The sequence below is a fragment of the Mustela nivalis genome, assembly GCF_964662115.1.
Source record: "Mustela nivalis genome assembly, chromosome: 11".
In the NCBI taxonomy this organism is placed as follows: domain Eukaryota; kingdom Metazoa; phylum Chordata; class Mammalia; order Carnivora; family Mustelidae; genus Mustela; species Mustela nivalis.
In genome coordinates this window covers 49,932,394-49,952,835 of record NC_139030.1, presented here as the reverse complement: position 1 = coordinate 49,952,835, position 20,442 = coordinate 49,932,394, and the positions used below count along the sequence as shown (strand labels likewise).

At 42.0% G+C, this 20,442-nt stretch overlaps 1 protein-coding gene and 1 pseudogene across 2 annotated transcripts in view; both read left to right on the top strand.

Annotated features, from left to right (window-relative positions):
* The window catches only part of NOSTRIN (nitric oxide synthase trafficking), a 57,329-nt gene that overhangs the window by 15,856 nt on the left and 21,031 nt on the right, over nt 1-20,442 (top strand). Inside the window, exons 3-7 of the mRNA XM_082689254.1 lie at nt 7,133-7,216; nt 10,166-10,228; nt 10,464-10,545; nt 12,881-12,943; nt 16,369-16,467. Coding sequence (XP_082545380.1) covers nt 7,133-7,216; nt 10,166-10,228; nt 10,464-10,545; nt 12,881-12,943; nt 16,369-16,467 — 391 coding nt within the window. The remainder of the gene's footprint in view (nt 1-7,132; nt 7,217-10,165; nt 10,229-10,463; nt 10,546-12,880; nt 12,944-16,368; nt 16,468-20,442) is intronic.
* Nucleotides 4,662-6,028, top strand: LOC309843446 (large ribosomal subunit protein uL4 pseudogene; annotated as a pseudogene). The gene is made up of 2 exons: nt 4,662-5,222; nt 5,392-6,028. The product of its transcript is annotated as a large ribosomal subunit protein uL4 pseudogene (transcript).

The window sequence follows — 20,442 nt, the reverse complement described above, 5'->3', positions numbered from 1 at the left end:
TCCTAGACACAAGGGCCAGCTACAGTCTTTTTCTTTTCTTTCTTTCTTTTTTTTAAAGAAGATTTTATTTATTTATTTGACAGAGAGAGAGAGAGAGAGAGAGAGGAGGAAGCAGGCCCTCTGTTGAGCAGAGAGCCCTACGCGGAACTCGATTCCAGGAGCCTGAGATCATGACCCGAGCCGAAGGCAGAGGCTTAACCACTGAGCCACCCAGGCGCCCCTCTTTTCTTTCTTTTTTTTTAAAATCACTTTTGATCATCTTAATTTTAATAGAGAAGGATACACTAAAATGGATGACATGGTCACTTCTATTCTTAAAGTTTAATTTGTGCTCTAACATAGGGAATCTGATGCCATATATTTTTCCTCTCTCCTTTCTTTCAGAAGTGTCATTTATTTTAAAATCCAAGACAAATGTTGGTCTTTGTCTTACTGGTTGGTCTTCATTATTCCTAATGAAAATTTATTGACCTGCCTCCACGTGCTGAGAGGAAATTATGAGACTATAAGTGGATTAAAACTCAATGCATGCCATTTTCCTGGTTCAGGATCTTTGAGGCTCACTGGAAAGTTGTGAGTCTGGGTTACCCATTGAAGTACATATACATACATCATCAATTTCATATGTGCCAAGACAACTGCTTGGAGAAGAAATCTCAACTATAGGGCTAGCACATTAAGCACCGTGTTTTTAACAAGCTTGTTTCTGATTATTTTAATGAGGTAATGAAATTCTCTGTCTCAGGTTCACTCTGCTCTCTTAACTCCCTTTTCGTGCCAGGAGTCATGATGAAAGCAGCTCCCTTCGAGGACTGAGAAGGAACCAATGGACACAAGGCTGCACATTGCCATCTTTGCCTTGGGAAAACCCTGCTGTCAGTTCATTTCTGTTTAGCAGGAATTCTCAAAGGAGATACAGACACACACACACACACACACACACACACACACACGCACAATTAGACCATCAGCGCAGACGAGCCCACAGCAGTGTCTGTTTCAGTGTATAAATGATCTGACTTGTAAAAGTAAAAGCTGTCTCTCTGCTTGTCATGGCTTCTTAGAGCAATTTTCTCTGAGGAGGAATTTACCCATCAACCCCTGTTAAGATACAGGCCGTGGGCTGCCAGAGCCGAGGAACCTTTCCTTGAGTAGGCAGGGTCACCAGAGAGAGAGCTCGGAGTGTTACACTCCTCTTGTACCCACACCCATCCTTCTGACCCCACTGGCATTGCATTTCCTTCGGACTGGCAGGGTGAGCTGCTGAGGAGTCTGAAATGGTCATTAGGGTTTAAAATGCAAGAGCAGATGTTTGCAACCTGCTTTGCTTGATGAGTTTAAATGCCATGTCTACAATGTTATAGGGTCACCATCCTGCTGCAGGTGGAGAGGCAGGGACACCGTGTAGTGCTGTTCTGAGAGGCCGTGTCCACCTCTGCCTGGTTTCAGAGAGCTACGCTGGGGACAGCTGATATCATAGCTCCCTCCTTTCTGCTCTCCAGATCTAGGAACATAACCTAGGACCTGCTTAAGGCAGGGAACTGCCTCCTTCACATCTGGGAACATAGGTTAGGATCACAGCGCCGCTTTCAGAAGAGGCCAGGCCAAGCTCATTTGTCTGTGCTGAGGCTTCTGGGAATCCTTTCTCTGGCTGCTAAGCCACCAGAAGCCACGGTGATTCAGAACACTGACGGCAAAGGTGAAGTGAGAGGTGGTGTCAGTTTTTTAAAAAGTACTTACCTTTGTCTTCCTCCGCAATTCTCCATCTCCAGCCTCTTCCCTACCGTTTCAGAAGCAGGAAACTGGAGTAACCAAGCAGGTGCTTTCTCGAGCCAGACTGCCCGGTTTGTGTCCCAGCTCTGTCCCTTCTTCCTGTGTGAACTCAGACTAGTTAACAGACTAGGCTGTGCATTGGTGTTCCCCTCCGATAAATGGATAGAGTACATGTGCCTACCTGATGGGAGTTACCATGGATTAAATGAGGAAATACACCCAAAACACTCAGAATGGTGCCTGGCATGTTGTAAGCGCCCAAGAAATGTTGGAAGTCATCTTTCTTTTTTTTTTTTTTTTAATTTTTTAAAAAAGATTTTATTTATTTATTTATTTGTCAGAGAGAGAGAGAGAGAGAGAGTTCAAGCGCACAGGCAGGCAGAGTGGCAGGTAGAGGTAGAGAGAGAAGCAGGCTCCCTGCTGAGCAAGGAGCCCAATGCGGGACTCGATCCCAGGACCCTGGAATCATGACCTGAGACAAAGGCAGTGGCTTAACCGAGCCACCCAGCCTTCCCGGATGTCATCTTTCATGTGCAGACAGAGCACAGGTCGAGCATCAGCCACATGTCACAAAGGATGACAACACCTTTGCATATGCAGCATTTCTCTTTACACACAAGTATCTTAGCAATCAATTAATTAATTGAAACTCTGTAGGCTGGTTTCCTACGGCACTCAAGAGAAGGCCCACAGAAGTACTAGGACTGTGGAGCAAAGGTGACTGGGCTCAACACAGAAATGAGCGATTGCCTCAAAGCCAGCAGGACCCTCCTCCTTTCTGGACACCAGAGCCCAACTTTTTTCCCCAGGTGAATCTGATTAAGTCAACAGTTTCAAGGAAAGCAGCACTTCCTTCTGGCAATTGTCCTCTTTATTTCTGCTTGGCCTCTGGGACTCCTTGTACAGCCTACCAGAACATGCTGAAAGTGAAACCGAATTCAGAGGAAAATCCTATGCCTGTCCTGTTAGAAGCCATTCTGAATTGTTCTGGAGCCGATGGATAAGCAAATTGTGGATTCTTTCCCCTGTACCTCCCATCTTTGTATATTTTGGGGGTGTTCTGAATGTTTAGAGATCCTTGGGGTACATAATAATCAGATTAGAAAAATTGCGATTTAGTAAGAATTTGTTTGGTGCCCAGCACTGAGCTGAGCAGTATGCATGCTTCACTGGATTTCATGCTTTCTGTGCTGCTTCCAAGTCAGAGTGGAATGCTGGAAAAGAAAGTCCTCAAAAGCCCTCCAGGCTAGGACTAGGGTTTGCGTCTCGCTGCCATAAGGGCTAGAAAGCAGTGTATTTTGACGTCAGGGCTGAGCAATGCATCAGGACAGGAATGCATCTAAAGAGTTCAAGCTTTTTGAAGGTGGGAAACAAGAAAAATATAGCAGAGACCAGTTAAAAATTCCAACCAAGATCTGATGGGAAGTCCATCAGATTTCATTCAGTGATTTATTCATTCAAGACATATGTACTGAGTACCTATTACGTGCCTGGCACTGTTATAGGTCTAGAGCTATAGCAGCGAACAAAGCAAATTCTGGCCCTTGAGGAACTTACATTCTAGGTCTGTTCATAGACTTGTTCCTAGAAATACACAGTAAACACCTGATAAGATAGTGCTACCTTCTAGGACATAGATACAGCTGTAGGGGGGTAGCTTCTGAGGTAGTGCTGTTTGGGGTTTACTTGAAGGAGATGCCATGTGTTTATGTAGCAGAAGAACTACCCAGCCACAGCATGTGCAAAGGCCCTAAGGCAGGATTGCATTTGGTCACTAAGCAGGAGCATGGGATGACTGGTGAGAGGGGATATCAGAGAGGAGCCAGGTGTCAGATTATGCAGGTCAATCCAGCAATCCATCTTGCTGTCCAGCTCTTCTTAGGCTTGGGTCATTTGTACATTTTAATCACCGTAACACCTCTTGAGGTAGGTCTGATTATTCCCTTTTAGCAGTGCCTAAGGCCATTCGGAAGCTGGGGTTTGGGCTCCTAGAGCGTCTAGGTCCATCAAGGTGATGTTCACTCCCAGCTTGCTGCTGACCAGCATTCTCTCTCTCCATCAACTGGAACATATTCCTAGAGTGCAGAAAAATTTTTTTAATGCAAATGAAATAGCTTCATTATTTTAAAATATTTGCCATTGCCATTCCTTATCCTTGGGCAAGTTCTGACTCCAAATGTTGTTTTCTGCACCTAGGTCTTAACATGCATCCTACAGTGGCCTTCTTTCCTGCAAAAAGTGGCAAAAATAACTTAGAATACAGCTATAATAAGAGGGAAAGCTGAATAGAAATTTAGCATAGGCCAATAACCTCTGGATTCCATTTCATAAAATAGAGCGATCATTCTCTGTTTTGTCCATAACACTGAGTCCAAATTCACTGCTCTGAAAAAAATACAGGTATTAAGTTTAGTGACTAGGGGGTTCTGGGATTGTTTTTCAAATGAAGTGAGGTCATAAATAATTCTAAAGATATGTTATAATAAAAATAGAATTCAAAGGCTAAAATATATGCAACAACAACAAAATAAACAAGCCCGTTCTGGTCCTAGTTAAGAAAGAAAACAATACAGATCGAACTTAATTTCCTACACTTTTATTATCTTCAGTGAAAATGAGAAGATGAATAAGAGTATGTTGTTATTTTATCTATAGATGGGCCTGTAAGTAGGACACAGTAAAATCAGTTTAAGATAACGGTGATTCAATCTATTCAAAAGAACCAAGGAGTTTGCTTTTGGAGACATGCCCAGATTCCCTACTGAGTCTTGTCCTGCACACAAAGTAACAGAAATCCATTTTCTAAATCTGGTTTTGTCCACTTCTGTACTTTTCCATTGGGAAGCTCCTTCTTGCTTCTCGTGTAGGAGTCGCTGGGTTGAGGGGAGCATGTCTCCTCTTGCTCTCCTCTCCCTGCCATGATCTGTGCTCGTCCAGTGGCATCAGTATATTCTGAAAAGGGGGAGTCATCTGGCAAAAATGTCAGTTTGCCTGCTGTGGTCAAGTCTCCCATTCCCTTAGATAGAATGAATTTAGTTTGCGCCAACCAGCGCCAAAACGACAGATGCCCTACGCTGTTAGTGAATGAGTAGATCATCGAACGAGGACTGAGTCTTGGGGCACTGGCAGAGCTGTGGCTTGGATGCCCAGAGTTGGAGGCAGTTGGACTCAACTATTACAGCTGTGGTGCTTTTGGAAATATGCGTCGCAGGGTCCTCCTGTTTGCACCGCCTAAAGCCTGGAGCCCTCGGTACCGCAGAGTGAACAAACCTGGAGGCAATATGCCATCTCCTCTGCGTGGGTGCCTTGGTCTTACCAGAATTGCTCATGGCTAAAAGTCACCATCTTGAGGAAGTTCCTAAACTCCCTTTGGCGGCTGAAAATAAAGTCTAAGGCTACAAAAAGACCAAGGAGACCTTTTGCTTCTTCAGAAACTTAAGACCTGGAATGCTATTAAAAACAAAGATCTGTGTGGGGCACCTGGGTGGCTCAGTGGGTTAAAGCCTCTGCCTTTAGCTCGGGTCATGATCTCAGGGCCCTGGGATCAAGCCCCACATCGGGTTCTCTGCTCAGTGGGGAGCCTGCTTCCCCCTCTCTCTCTGACTGCTTCTCTGCCCACTCGTGATCTCCCTCTGTCAAATAAATAAAACCTTAAAACAAACAAAAACAAAGATCTGTGTATCTCAACAAATGAGAGCTGGAAATGGCAAAATGAGAAACCATCATCATATCCAACGTGGGGAACCTCCCGTCATCTATAACGAGGACAACAGTGTCACCATGACTTTCGGAAACATCCCTGGAATTACTCTACTTAATGTAAGCAAAATGAACATTTTGGAACTTACTCCTGGTGGACATGGGGGATGTTTCCACATTTGTACTGAAAGCGATTTCCTCGAGCTGGATGATCTGGATGACACTTGGCATAAGGCTGTCTCCCTCAAGAGGAACTGTCACCTTCCCATGCTCAAGATGCTTGATACACATCTTAGCAGAACCTTGAAAAGCCCAGAGATCCAAAAGCCCTCCGAGCACCATGGAAGAAGATGCATCACAGAGTCCTGAAGAAGAGTCCACTGAAGACCCTGAGAATTCTGTTGATGCTAAACCCATATGCAAAGACCATGTGCCCCAACACCATTCTCGCCAGGCCAGGCGTCACAAACTCTGAATGGGTCAGGTGGCAGCGGTGCTAGAAGCCAAGTCAGAATAGAAGGGGGTCCTGTGGTAGGGAAGCCTGTGGTAGGGAAGAAAGGAAAGGAGGCTGTTGGTTTTAAGGAGCAGAAGAAGCCTTTGGTGGGGAAAAGTTTGCAAAGATTGCAGTGACAAAGCAACAGCTGAGAAGCCCACAGAAAAGAAAACCCACCATCAAGACAGGAAGCTCGCCGCATAAACCTACTTGTATTTCTTGTGTAAATATTGAGCCATTTTGGACAGCTAATTTTAAATAAAGACCTGATCAAGGGCAGTGAGAAACAAAACAAAACAAAACAAAACAAAGCAAAACAAAGAAAGCTACTTCTTGGTTAACTTCATCATAATTTATCACTTTATCGCCAACTATTATAATCTAGAGCTAATCTGATGGTGTTAATGTCCCAGAGCAAGCAGGAAAGTCTTCTGTTCCTTACTCCATAAATTGGTTGGCTAGGGCTGACATAACAAGGTACCGCAGACTGGGAGTCTTAAAAAACAGCGATGTAGCATCTCATAGTTCTGGAGGCCAGACGTCTGGGATCAGGTTTCATCTGGGTCGGTTCCTTCTAAGTGCGTGAGGAAGAATCTGGTCTATGCTGCTCTCTGGCCTCTGGTGGTTTGCTGCCCATCTTTGGGACTTCTTGGCTTGTAGAGGCATCACCCCAGTGTCTTGTCTTCACTTTCGCATGGCATGCTCCCTGTGTGTGTGTCTCTTTCTATGTCCAAATTTCCTCTTCTTATAAGGACATGGCCATATTGGATCTGGGCCCATTCCGATGACCTCATCTTAGTTTGGCCATCTGAAAAATCCCTATTTCCAAATAAGGCCACATTCATGGGATCTGGGGTTAGGGTTTTAACATTGTGGCAAGATGGGACGGGCATACAATTCAATCCATAACACTGGTATGCAAGAAGTTTAAATAAAAAAACTCCCCCTTTGTGGGCTCTTCTAGGAGGTCCTTAAGGATTTCACCTAAGGACTGAAGGGGATCCTTAGAGTAAACACATCATCTCTTCCTTGTGTAGACATTGCACTGTCAGCCTGAGCTCTCCTTCACACGTGTGTGTGTGTGTGTGTGTGTGTGTGTGTGTGTGTGTGTGTGTGTTTGATATCTGGTCAGAACATCCAATCTACCAACTATCCCTTTGCTAACAGGGCAAACTTGGAGATTAACTATGCCAAAGGACTTCAGAAACTGGTAATCAAATTAAGCAAAACATTACAGAGCACGAAAAAAAAGTAAGTATATGAAACAGGTAAGGTAAAATCATCCATAAGAGTTGTAATAAGTGACATATGTTCGAAGCCAGCTTCCTCTTAGAAATGTGGCAGGTGCGCAGTGTTCAGCCTGGCTTATGATTTCTTGGGCACTTACTGTGTGCCAGGCATGGCGTTAAGCACTTTCACAGATACTCCCCTTTAAGCCTCTCAACAACCCTTAGCAAGTCTTATTATTGTCCCAGTTACAGACCAGGTCTTGAGGCTTGGAGAGTTTTAAGAAACTTGCCCCAGTGACACAGATAATAAGTGTCAGAACTGGGCTAATCCGGTGTCCTTGTGATTCCTAAACCCATATTCATAAGAAGCCTCAGTGATGATATGTTCCTTTGGAAGGAGTGCCATTAAGTTGGAAGGTCTTGGAGTCAAGGAGAGTGAATCCCGCTTTATCTCGACTCCATGACCTCCGACAAGTAACCTGGCCTCCCTGTGCCTTGATTTCCTCCTAAGTTAGATGGAGTACTGATATGAGTTGCCTGGTGCATGGGTGTGCAAGTCTGGATGGGGGAGGTGTAGATTATATGAGATCTTGTATGTGGAGATTAGTTCGTTGGGTCCTGAAAAACTGGTGGTTTGAATTTTCCTTAATCCATTTTGGAATAAAGTTGATTTTTTCTTTTGGGGGAGAGAGGAAACATACTGGATATTCTAAAAGAGATTATAAAAATGGTCCATTAATGATAATTGGTTACCAGATGTCACCCCTAGCTGGTAGGGGCACAGCAAAGACCTCTTGGACAGTGAGAGAGAGAGAGACAGAAAGAAGCCTTCTGGAGCTCACAATCTTACTTCTTAGAAGGCATCCTCTGTAAAAGCAAATAATGGCTTTGTGACTGTTTGACTTTGAGCTTGACTTTTAGGAGAGTATTTTAGTAGACTGTGAAGCAGCCAGTATGGCCAAATGGTTGAGTATAGACTTTATTGACACTGCCCAGATTTAAATTCTACCTCTACCCTTTATCAGGTGGGTGAATCAGGGCAATTTATTTTACCTCTCAGTGTGTATTTAAAATGCAAATAGAACCTATCTCATATAATTGCTGTGAGGATTAAATGAGACAATACAAGTAGTGTGTTTAATATCTGGCATGGAGTTCATTATGACTTTGAGTCTAATTACCCTCTAAGGAATGAGAGGGGTAAGGGTGCGGCGGTGTGGGTCTTATGTATTGAAATCCCAGCGTCTGGCGTAGATGCTCCCAGAGAGTTGGCATGTCCAGAATGTTCAGTTAACGAAGATTAGCACAATGTTGTTTAATAATAAACATTAACCGGACTATTACCTATACCCCAAATCTGTGTTGTGTAGGTAACCTGAATTATTTCTACTTTAAGAGACCAATTACCTGAGGGTCGGAGAACTCATGTGATCTTTCTAAGGTCACATAGGAAACAGAGACCCCTCTGAGGCTGAAGTTCTAGGCTTCCAGCTCTGCTGCTCAGTTCCTCTGAGGAGCAAATGTCAGATTCTCTTTTCCAAAGGGTGTCTGAGTTCCTGTTTAAAAAATCAACTCTGGGATACCTGGGTGGCTCAGTCAGTCAAACATCTGATTTTGGCTCGGGTCATGATCCCAGGGTCCTGAGATCAAGGCCCACATGGGGCTCCCCACTTGGTGGGAAGCCTGCTTCTCCCTCTTCCACTCCCCCTGCTTGTGTTCCCTCTCTCACTGTGTCTCTCTCTGCCAGCTAAATAAGTAAAATCTTTTAAAAAAAACAACAACAACTCCATGGAAATTTAATTTACATGGAACAAAAAGCGCCCTCCTTAAGTATATGGTTTGGTCGATTCTGATAGGCATATACTATATCTGTATATAGTGTCTATAGGTGTACACTATATATGTATCTAGTGCATGTAGGTGTATACTATAGATGTAGCCCCACTAAAATAGAAACATAGACATTTTCATCACATCAAAAGATTCTTCATACCTGTTTGCTGTCCTTTCCCCACCTAAGCGACCACTGATCTACTTATTATTGATACAGATTCATTTGGGGCTTTTTTGCAATTTTCTATAACTGGAGGTCTATACTAAGTAGTCTCTAGTCTCTGGCTTTATGCCTGGCTTTGGATATGCAGAAAATCTAGCATCCTCTGGTCTAGCTATGTAATTCTCTGACTATAGGGTGCAGCCTAAGTCACTTGGAGACAAAACATTGCACCATCCTGATTTCAGCAGGGGCACATATCTGTCCCCACCCCTCCAGCAGAGTCTACACACACTTCTGTCCCTGAGGTTTATGGATCCAATTGAGCTTATCCTTCTGGCTTCTGAAGGCCAGTGATATGGGCTGCGGTGAGCTCTCCCCTTTCTGTGGGAAAAAATAGCATCACACTTCTTAACCCCCACATGTGCCATGAGGGGGAAGGCAGCGCTCTCCTTTTGCTAAATGGAGACACTGCTTGTAAGACGACAAAATGTCTGAGCTGTGGTCTTAAAAACCAGCAGGGAGCAGTAGCTGGACCCCAAACCCAAGAGCAGCATGGGGGGACGTCCCAGGGCTCTTGAGTCCTATGCCATTTAACTTTTCTGAGCCTAGCTCGGCGTGCCCACTGGTGAAATGAGGAACCTGAAAAGGTAGTCTTGAGGCTTCTCTCCCCCTACCCAGCCCACAATCTCCCGCCTGTTCTAAATGCCTGCTCACCCTTGGCTACTTTATGTCCCTGATTTTCTACAGACGTGAAATGGAAGATGAAAATTGAAATGGAAAATGACGGAGAAAAGGCTGTCTATGTAATGATTACAGTGCAAATCAATAAATTGGCAGAATTAAATCCCATGGACACAGTGAAATAAGATTAGGAAAATGAGAGCAGTTGTTGAATGAATCAGACGTGAGGCTGTATTGCTCAGACTTTACCGGGAACATGACACCCACTCTTGTGCCCTCCTGTTTTGCCCCCAGCTGTCTCGTCAGTGCCTGGACCTGGGTCTCAGAGGGCATGAAATCAGCGGCAGACCTGCATCAGTGAGTGGTGTTCCCCCTACTCCCTGCTTCCCACTCCCACTCCCCTCTCCACCACTTACCCCAACCCCAGGGGGAAGCATAAATACTTAAAGTGGGCATGCCATGAAGATCCTGCTTCAAACTTGCCCTGAATAGGCAGACTGGAACACACCGTTTTATTTCCCCAGAAAACAATTTGGAAAATAGATATAAATCCTAATACTATGCTTGTGTGTCTTTTATGTTCTATTTCTAGAAAACTTGGCAAAGCAATTGAGTTGGAAGCAATAAAACCAACTCATCAAGTCCTGAGTATACATGAAAAGAAGAGAAAATCAGTGAGTCAAATCTCTCTTAAAGCAGGATTTCTGTCTTTGATCCGAGAAATGAAAGGTGATCGAAAATGCTGCTAGCTTTCAGGCATCTGTCATTAAAAGAAACAAGAGCTCAAGATCTATGTACAAAGGTGTTTGCTAAAGCATTGTTTGTCATAGTGAAAAACTAGAAACCTCTTCATCATCCAAAAATAAATTATGGTAAATTCAAGCAATGGAATATTATGTAACCATTAAAATCTTATTACAGAAAAAAATGAATGACATGGAAATTTTTTCACTATATAGTGTGAAATAAAAATGATCTCAATTTTGTAAAGTAAAATATGTATATATGAATAGAAAAAAAAATCTGAAGAAACCTCCCAAAAATGTTAGTAAGAATTATTTCTAGATAGTGGTGTTTGAGGTTATTTTTATCTCATACTTTTTATATTTTGATTGTATTTCAATGACTAGATATTCCTTCTGTAAACAGAAGAATTATAAACACAATTCTTAAAAAGATTTTTTGTGTGTGTGCTTAACAGTTTGGGATTGGGTAAAGGCAATAATAGATAGAGTCCTCAAATACTCTTAAAATTGGAAAAAGGGAAAAAAAAACCTATATTCTTTCAGGAGCACCTGGTCCTCTTGTCTAGCATATTCTCTGGTCTTCCTGTATCCTATTCCTTCCAGAAAGAAAGGAAATCTGTGCTTCTTTTTCTTTGTGTATCATACAGTCATTAAGCACTTTAAAATCTATTTTCAGGCGACATAAAGGAGTGTTTAATAAATGCTGCTCAACTCTGATAAGGGTGAGGTCATGGTCAGAATTGGTTCAAGGCCAGGTGCAAGTTAGAAGTTCAGAGACAGTCATTGGTGGCCCTTGTCAAAGGAAGCGGTGGTGGCTAGGGGTGGGTTCAAATGACCACAGCCAGATAAAGGAGGTCCTAAAGGTAGTAAGTTAGTAAGATGGGGGATCTATAAAAACCTGATGGAAGAGAAATGATACAAAGCATTTTTATTCAAATTCATTAAACTGAGTCAGGAAATGGAATTGATGCTTGTGTGGACGTATATGTGTTTTTACCACAGTGGAGGTTCTACTGAGGGCTGGGGTAATGCGGGAAATTTACACAAAAATGATCACTAAGCAATATAATCTTCTACCTTTGCAAACCAACTTAATAAAAACCAAACACCAGTCTATATTTCATTAATTACAAAATATTTTCATACCCCATAATAATATGATAATCACTAGCATTTCTTTAGTACTTACCATAAATTAGGCACAGTGACTCAATCATTATCTTAGTGCTTTGGATAGTAAACAGCATGATCCCTGGTCTGATTTCACAGCCTTTATTCAGCATTGCCCCTCCCCACTGCACCCCTACCACCCCAACCCACTCCGTCACAGAAGATAAAAGATGAGAATTCTTTTCTTCAGGGTGCCTGGCTAGCTTAGTTGGTAGAGCATGGGACTCCTGATCTCATCGTCATGAGTTCAAGCCCCACACTGGGTGTGGACCCTAGTTAAAAAAAGGGGGAGGGGATGAAAATTATTTTTAAAGTGAACTAGTTCCATATTTCACATAGTCAAAAGTGACATCATGCACGAAATTATTTTCATTGTATTTGTTACAATAAATTGTATTCCAAATTTAATCAGCTGAACTAAATAAAAGAACAGCATTGTTAGATCTCAGTGAGATTGAGTCATGGCTGATCTGTGGGCTTGGGAAGAAACATCTATGGTCCAAGAAAAAGAAGTCTTCCCCTTAGTTAAATCTGTTCTCCTTGGGTTGTTGTCTAGACACATTTGGATCATTACTGTTACCATCCCTTTGGCTGTTCAAGGGCAGAAGAAAAGTTAATTATGATTAAGAATTCATTATCTTTGAAATTGCAACAGTGTTCATTTCGGGGGCAATGAGACACTTGGTAAAATTAGCACTACCAGGACTGTTAGGGATTGTCGACGTGCTAAAGTTTGGACCACATGGAATGATGCTGAGCTAAAGATGTGCTGGGACAGAAAGGGACACCAAACTATTCAAGACCCGCTCTGGGCAGATCACATGCACTGGTGTTTTTACAATTTTTTGTGTAGTTACTTAGTTTATATGCAGAAATAGTTATTTTACCAAATACATTCAAGCTAAATCCTGTCAAGAGGTTTTGACATGGGGAAAAGATAGTTAAGCTGCTCTTCTCAGGATACATGTCCACTGTAGGATCCTGAAATTCCAATGGGTAGTGATAGTGAATATGCCAGAATTCATAAGCCAGCACCATGAATCAACAGAAAGACCAAAAAAAAAAAATCATTTTTCTTTTTTTCTGTTCGCAGCTTGATAACGAAGTTGAAAAGGCAGCAAATCTTGTCATTGGCAACTGGAATCAACAAATCAAGGCAAGTATTCAAATGAATGTCTTTTATGTAAACTAGTTTTTAGGACTGAACCTTTCTGCTTTTGTACGAATGTGATTCTGTGTTTTTGTGTTAGTATTTCTAGGTGCTAACCGAAGAGAAAAATGTTTCCTCACCTGAATTATTCTATAGATATATCTTTCAACTAAATCAATAGAAGACCAAGGCTCAAAATATGTTTACTAGTTATAGCTAACATAACATTTATCGTGTGCCAAATGCTATATATTTCTATATTCAGTCACTGCAACACACACACACACACCCCCTCCCCCGCAAAACCAAACCAATGTGGTATATCCTGTTTGACAGATGGGTGGGGAAACTGAGACATAGGGAGGTAAATAATCTTCCTAAAGCTGGTTAATTGTTGAACCGAGAATTGTTACATTGTTGGGTTCCAGAGTCATGGCTCTTACCCATCCCACTACACTGACTGCCTCTCTGTATAATCTGTAGCTTAAGGTAAGTGACAAATACACTCTGAGTTTTGGATATATCATTTGTGGGAGGGCATTCATGATCTCTGTCTCACTAGTGAGAGGAGTACTGTGAGGGGTGAATAGCCATATGTAGGGGGGAATACATATATTGATTCCACAGATGTATATGGTCCACTTCCTGTATTCCACACTCTACTAGGGCATGATTCCTATTTGTAAGTAATTTAAAATGTAGTTGGCTAGATAACATATGTGCAGGAAACAGTAAATGAATTCTAGGGAGAAGAATTATGATCTGGTGTGAGAATTTAGAGCACATCAATGCAAGTTCTTATGCAGAGAGAATAACAGATGGAACCCATATATATGTAGAGAAGATAATTCTAGAACAATCCAGTTTAGGAGGAATTCAAGTTGAAAGAACTAGAAACCAGTGGAGAGGAAATCTGTTAAGAAAACCCAGGGATCCACTTTGAGAGAACTTGTGGTCCAAAAGCTGAACTCCCTTTTCATCTTCAGAGTATCCGTACCCAAAGAGAACTTTCCCCGGTAGACAGCTGCTAGCAGCAAATAACCAGAGAGATCCCTCAAAAATAGGGAGCCCAACTCAGTCCTCACTGTTGCCTTTGAAGCTCCTGCTGAAATCAAAGATTCCATAAGACCAAAGAAATTAATAGGAAATGTTTGAGGGGTGCCTGGGTGGCTCATTCATTCAGTGTCTGCCTTAGGCTCAGGTCATGATCCCAGGGTCCTGGGATCGAGCCCCATATTGGGTTCCCTGCTCAGTGGGAAGCCTGTTTTCCCTTTTCCCACTCTCCCTACTTGTGTTCCCTCTCTCACTGTCTTTCTCCCTGTCAAATAAAAAAAATAAAATCTTAAAAAAAAGAAATGTTTGAGATAAATGAATTTCTACACCCACTAGTAGTATTGGTAAAAGAATGCTCATGAGAATCACTTTTATAATAAATGTTTAATCAGAGTCCAGTAATTTGGTTTTAGTTTTGCTCTTGATTTTGTGAGATTTCTTAAACAGAATTTGGTTTTTTGATTTTTATTTATTTATATTTTAAGTTGGTTCCACGCCTAGTGTGGAGCCCAGTGTGGGGCTTGAACTCACAACCCTGAGATCAAGACCTGAGCTGAGATCAAGAGTCAGGTGCTTAACTGACTGAGCCACCCAGGCACCCCAAGCAGAATTTGTTTTTAAAAATCCATTCTCTAAATATTCAGCTTTCACAGAAATTCCAGTATAACGAACCAAAAGAGAGAAACTATACCCAGCAGCCATAATTGCTTTCAAGAAAAAAAAAAGCATCTTTTATTCTTTCCCATTTTCCACCAAGTAATTTTTCTAAATAAAATGATTTTATTTTTTTATGAAGAGTGACAGAGAAATTAGAGAACATAAAATTCCTGAGCTCTAATGACTTTCTCTCCAGTTACAACTGAAGTGTTGCAGCATGTCAGTAATGAAGTGCACTCTATTGGGGAGACAGAAATGGAAGCCTAAAAGGATCCAAAGCTCTTCCCTCATGCTCTCCTTTCTTCGCAGGCATGGGACTAACTAGAGGCAGAGAAAGAGGGATAGTGAGCATCCTGTTTCTTGAATTCCCTTTTGCCAAAGTTTCAGAGGTTGAGAGACATTTGGAAGGCTTTGCCTCCAATTCCTAAAGAGAGAGGGAACTGAACTTTTTGCTATATTATCTGGTTTTGCAGTCCTTGTGATTTTGACGTGCAAAGTTAAACAGTCTTTCAATCAATCCAGTTCCTGAACAGGCTGAATCCAACTCAAAACAATTTCTGTCTTCTCATTGTATCTCTGGAACATCATCTTTTTTTTTTTTTTTAAACATTTTATTGGGGCGCCTGGGTGACTCAGTGGGTTAAAGCCTCTGCCTTCAGCTTGGATCATGATCCCAGGGTCCTGGGATTGAGCCCCGCATCAGGCTCTCTGCTCAGCAGGGAGCCTCCTTGTCCTCTCTCTCTGCCTGCCTCTCTGCCTGCTTGTGATCTCTGTCTGTCAAATAAATAAAGAAAATCTTAAAACAAAACAAAACATTTTATTTATTTATTTATTTGACAGACATTTTATTTATTTATATAAATAAATTTATTTATTTATATATGATAAATTTATTTATTTATTTATTATTTATTTGACAGACAGAGATCACAAGTAGGCAGAAAGGCAGGTGGGGGGTGCGGTGGAAGCAGGCTCCCTGCCGAGCAGAGAGCCTGATGTGGAGCTCAATCCCAGGACACTGGGATCATGACCTGAGTTGAAGGCAGAGGCTTTAACCCACTGAGCCACCCAGGTGCCCCTGGAACATCATCTTTTTGGTTGAAACTGTGTAGAATAGGAACTGACCACCTCGATCATAACCCACTTTGAGGTTTGAGGGACCAACAGAGTAGGAGGATGTTGAATGTGCTTCTACCCTCCCAGCCCATCCGTGCTCCTCCTCCCCACACCAGTACAGGCCATTTCACAAAATGCCAGGCAAACACCCACCTCTGAAGCCTTTGCATCAGATGCAAAATCGCCCTTTTTCTGTAAGTTTTAAGAGAGCATCTTAAAACAACCCCAGTTGTGGCCCAGGTTGATTTAAAAGAACGATGCAGGTGGTCTTCCATGTCTGCTGTGATGTTCTTATGGTAAAGCTATTCCCTTCATGATGCTAGCTCGAACAATGTTTTGGAGGCTTGGGGGCCTTTGTGATTTGGAGAAATGCATAACCCTCTTGAGTGTACTCAATATAATGAAAAATATACAGTGGTTCCAGCACAAAATGTTAGCCTCTGTGATATTCCAAGCAGATTTTGAGGTGAGGGCAGAAACGAAGAACTAAAATTACACAATTGTTTAAGCCAGTACCTGAACATGACTTGTTCCAGAACAGAAGAGTTTTTCTCTTGATATCAGTTTCTCATCCCTTTTTGCTTTTTGTATGTTTTTGACTCTAGGCCAAGAAGAAATTAATGGTTAGTACCAAGAAGCATGAGGCACTTTCCCATCTTGTAGAAAGCTCCAAGCAAACTGTGACGAAGAAGGAGAAGCAGAAGGTAACCTGTCATGACCAGCTGTGTGCATGTGGCTTGGAGAGGGGTGAATCTTCTACTCTGAGCTATGAATACAAGAGAACTGGCTGACTTTGTGCTCTGTGTGGGTTTTCTGCAGAGCTGATATGTGGCAGAGCCTGAGAGGGATTCTAAATCATCCCTGGTCCACATATATTTTTAAAAAGGTATTATTGACAGATGATAAATTAGACCAAGGGTCTCCAGATTTTTCCATAGGGACCCTAGTAAATATCTCTCAGTGCAAGTAAGTAAAAACTGTATGTATATATAATGAATTATCATGTACTTTACCAATTTGTGTACCATCTGTAGCACTTTATATGTTATACTAATGTGCTATGAACATTATAAAACACAAAAAAGTACTTGAGGCATGAAATAATATTTTAAGTGATTAGCTAATCTTGACGTCTTCACGTGATCACCGAGTGACACTTCCAGGCAAAATTTACACCAGGGCAAGGTTCAGCCTTCACCATAGTAAATGTAAATTCATATTTCTTGGTAATTTTCAACTTTTTGGTTAACTCCTTTTCAGATTTCATCAGACCATCCCAGTTTTTGCCTTTTCCTGTGGGTGATGACACACTCATAACCAGTGGCAGGGGAAGGTGTCAGCTCTGACATTTTCTTGTGGCTTTTTCTTGTGCTTACATCAGTAGTACTAATGTCAGTCTACATCTCAGAAGTCTTTTTGAGACACTTGTTAATTTTGTGTGTGTAACCTAATTAAAGCTAGATGATAAATCTGCAAATCCCCGCTCCCCAGACACATGCGGATGGCCACGCATCTCAGGACACTGAAAGGGAAGACATTTGTGAGGGCCCATATCAGCTTCTTCCATTCTAAGATCCCCACTGTCCCTCCAGAGCCCATAACTGTCCATGGGTGGGCACCAGTGTCAACTCAGGATGTTAAATCAGAGTAAGCTTGTCTAGGCAGAAAGGAACACAAATAATGTTGGAGATATGCTAGATTTTCTCGCACACCTCATACAGTATGGGTTCCAAATTGGAAAGCTCTGAAATAGTCGGTATCTTCCCCAAAAGATGAGGCCTCCCTATGAAAATGCAGGCCGCACCCCACAACCCAAAACATTCTTAAAAGAAAAAGAAAATTGTCATTGCCAGTAAGGCTGTCATTTCATCTGAAGAAACTATTAGATGAATAACTCAAACTCATTGTTAGCAAGATTTGACAACGTTCTTATTTCTTCACCTGTCAATCTTCCCAGTTTGAAATGATCATTAACAAGTATTGAATAATGAAGCGGGCTTTTGAGGAGGCCAAACCACAGTGTGCCATAATGCTGAGCACGAGGGCCTGACACAGGCATGGGGAGCCCTCATTAGAAGCTATTCTTTATTGACGTCAAGCAATAACAAAGAGATAAGCGCTGGGCGGCTAAATGGTAGATTTCCTCCTCCTTCCCTCATTAGCAGCTTCCGTGGGAGGTGGAAGCCTGTGGTCTTTCTCTGCCCTCCTCCGCCTGATCCTGTTACCATGGGACCTTGACTCTCATGATATCAAGAACGCTAGCATCTTCATTCTTTATCTGGTAGCTTTTTTTTTTTTTTCAGCCCTAAGGCTAAACACCTAAGGCAGCATTCATTCACTGCATTTCACAGAGAACTGCCCATCATCTCCAACCTGAACAGAGTGGGCTCTGACCTGCTTAGCAGTTCTTCCTGTTTTCCCTCTCAGTCCTTGTTCTCAGTAGAGCTGATCTAATCTCCATTCTTCTCACATCTCCATCCTCACTACCCACTCTCAGTGACTGACTATCTTGCCTCCTTCCTAACAGAGTAAATCGAAATCGGCTCAGCCACCTGCTTACTAAAGTCAAATGTGTGGTGGGACAGACCAACTCTTCATCGTGTGCTTGGATTCCCAGCCCATCCTGCCTCTCAGGGATGCTTCTCTTGATTGTTTTCCTTTTGCCTGTATCTTGGACATATCCCTCTCTAATAATTGCTTCTCATCAATCAACATATCCTTCCCCACCCCATCTTGGGAGAGTAGGAAGAGTCAAGGAGACACCTTGCTAGGCCTCTATTTTTGTTCCTCTCCAGATTTTATCTTCTTTCCTTCTTTTTATGATAAGATTTATTGAAAGGGTTGTCTGTGCTCTGTCTCCATTTCCTCACCTACCGTTCAGTCCTCAATCCATACCAATCAAGCTTTCCCCATCATTCTATGAAGAGTGTCCCTGCTTGGAAAACATGTCATCCTTGTTGCTAAAGCCAATGTGTACTTTCCAGCTCTTATCGTACTTAACTTCTTGGAAGCATTAAGCATTGTTGACGTCCTCCTTCTAGAAAATTCTCTTAACTTCAGCGACACCTTACTCTTTTGGTTTTTCTTTCTGATAACTTTTTCTTAAACTCCTTTATGGACTTCTCTCTTTCTGCCTGATCTTTATATATTGCTTTTCCTGATGATTTCTCTCCTGGGACTCATTCTGTTTTATTTGGCATTGTATTTCCAGTGCCCAACATAGTAGTCTCAAAATTGGGTACTCACTAAATAACCCGTGCTCAATAGATGTGCCCTCAAGGCTTCTTCTACCATATCCAGGCTGATAATACTCGAATTTATGTCTCCAGTCCAACCAGTCTCTGAAATGCCTCTTAGTACCTCAAACTCAACATCCAAGATTGGAACCATCACTTCCCTCTACCAAAAATGTTCTGTTATTCCTGTTTTCTATATCTTTGAATATTACCATGTAACATATCACCATGGTTCTACCTTCTAACCCAAATACTTCTTGAATTTTGCTACTAGTGCTTCCCCCCCAACCCCAACTGCTCTCTCCCAGACCACCATCACCACTACTTGCAGCTCTTTGACAGACTGGTCTCTTGGCTTTCTGTGTTGCCTCCTTCTATCTCTTCCTCATCTACAAGCCCACCTGACTTTTCTGAAACTCGAATATGAACATATCATTCTCCTTTTAAAGGCCATCAGAGGCTTCCTGGTGACCTCAGCTAAAGTCTGAACTCCTTTATGTGGCCCTAAAGACCCTCCCTGACTTGACCTTTGCCAAGCTTTTCAGTATTATTGTTGTTCTCTCTCAAACAGCATGCTCCAACCTCTCCAAAAATTTTATCGGTATCATGTTATGCTCTTTTATCTCGCTAATTATGACTCCCATTTTAGCTTCATTCACACAGTTATTTCTGTGAGTACCCATTGTACACCAAGGCTCAACTTACGTGTCATTTTAATTCCAAGATTAGTTTAGGTACCCCTCTTGGTGCCCCAGTGATACCTAATACTCATATCATTCTGGGATCTATCACGTGGGATAGTGTTGGCCCTGTGGGTCTCTGACAGCAGGGGAAGACTGTCTAGTTTACTTTCTAGTCCCAGAGCCTAGCACATGGCACATTGTGGCGCTCAATAGATGTTTGATGAATAAATGAGTGAGATGTTTGTTCCAAGAGAAAGAAAAGAAAAAGCATTCAGTATTTGACAAATTTTATTAAGTTTTCTGAGAATTTCCTTAAATAAGAATATGAAAGTCTACCATTCTTCTTTTATATCTATTTGGGGTTATTTGTTGTAAATTTGTTTAATGGAAACTTCTAGTTGATATAGCTAGATAGTGTTGGCTGGTGAATGTGAGCAGTCATCTCAAAAGTGACTTCCTTCTCATTGCTGGGGGATGTGAGCATTCTCAGTAAGAATCTAAGGATGATGATTTAGCAAAGTATATCCAAGGCACACTTTCAGCTTTTTCACAATACTGTTATCAGGTTAAAATTCACAAGCTCATGTTTCTACAGATAAATGCGGTTCATTACACTTGATATACAAAACCAGATGTGTCCTGTGTAAGTCATACATCAGAGCTGAGGGACAGCTGAATGGCTAGCATATCAATCAGAATAATTGAGTGGTGTTAATATTCACCACTTTGGATGAATGTTCTTCATTACTAAAACGTTAGT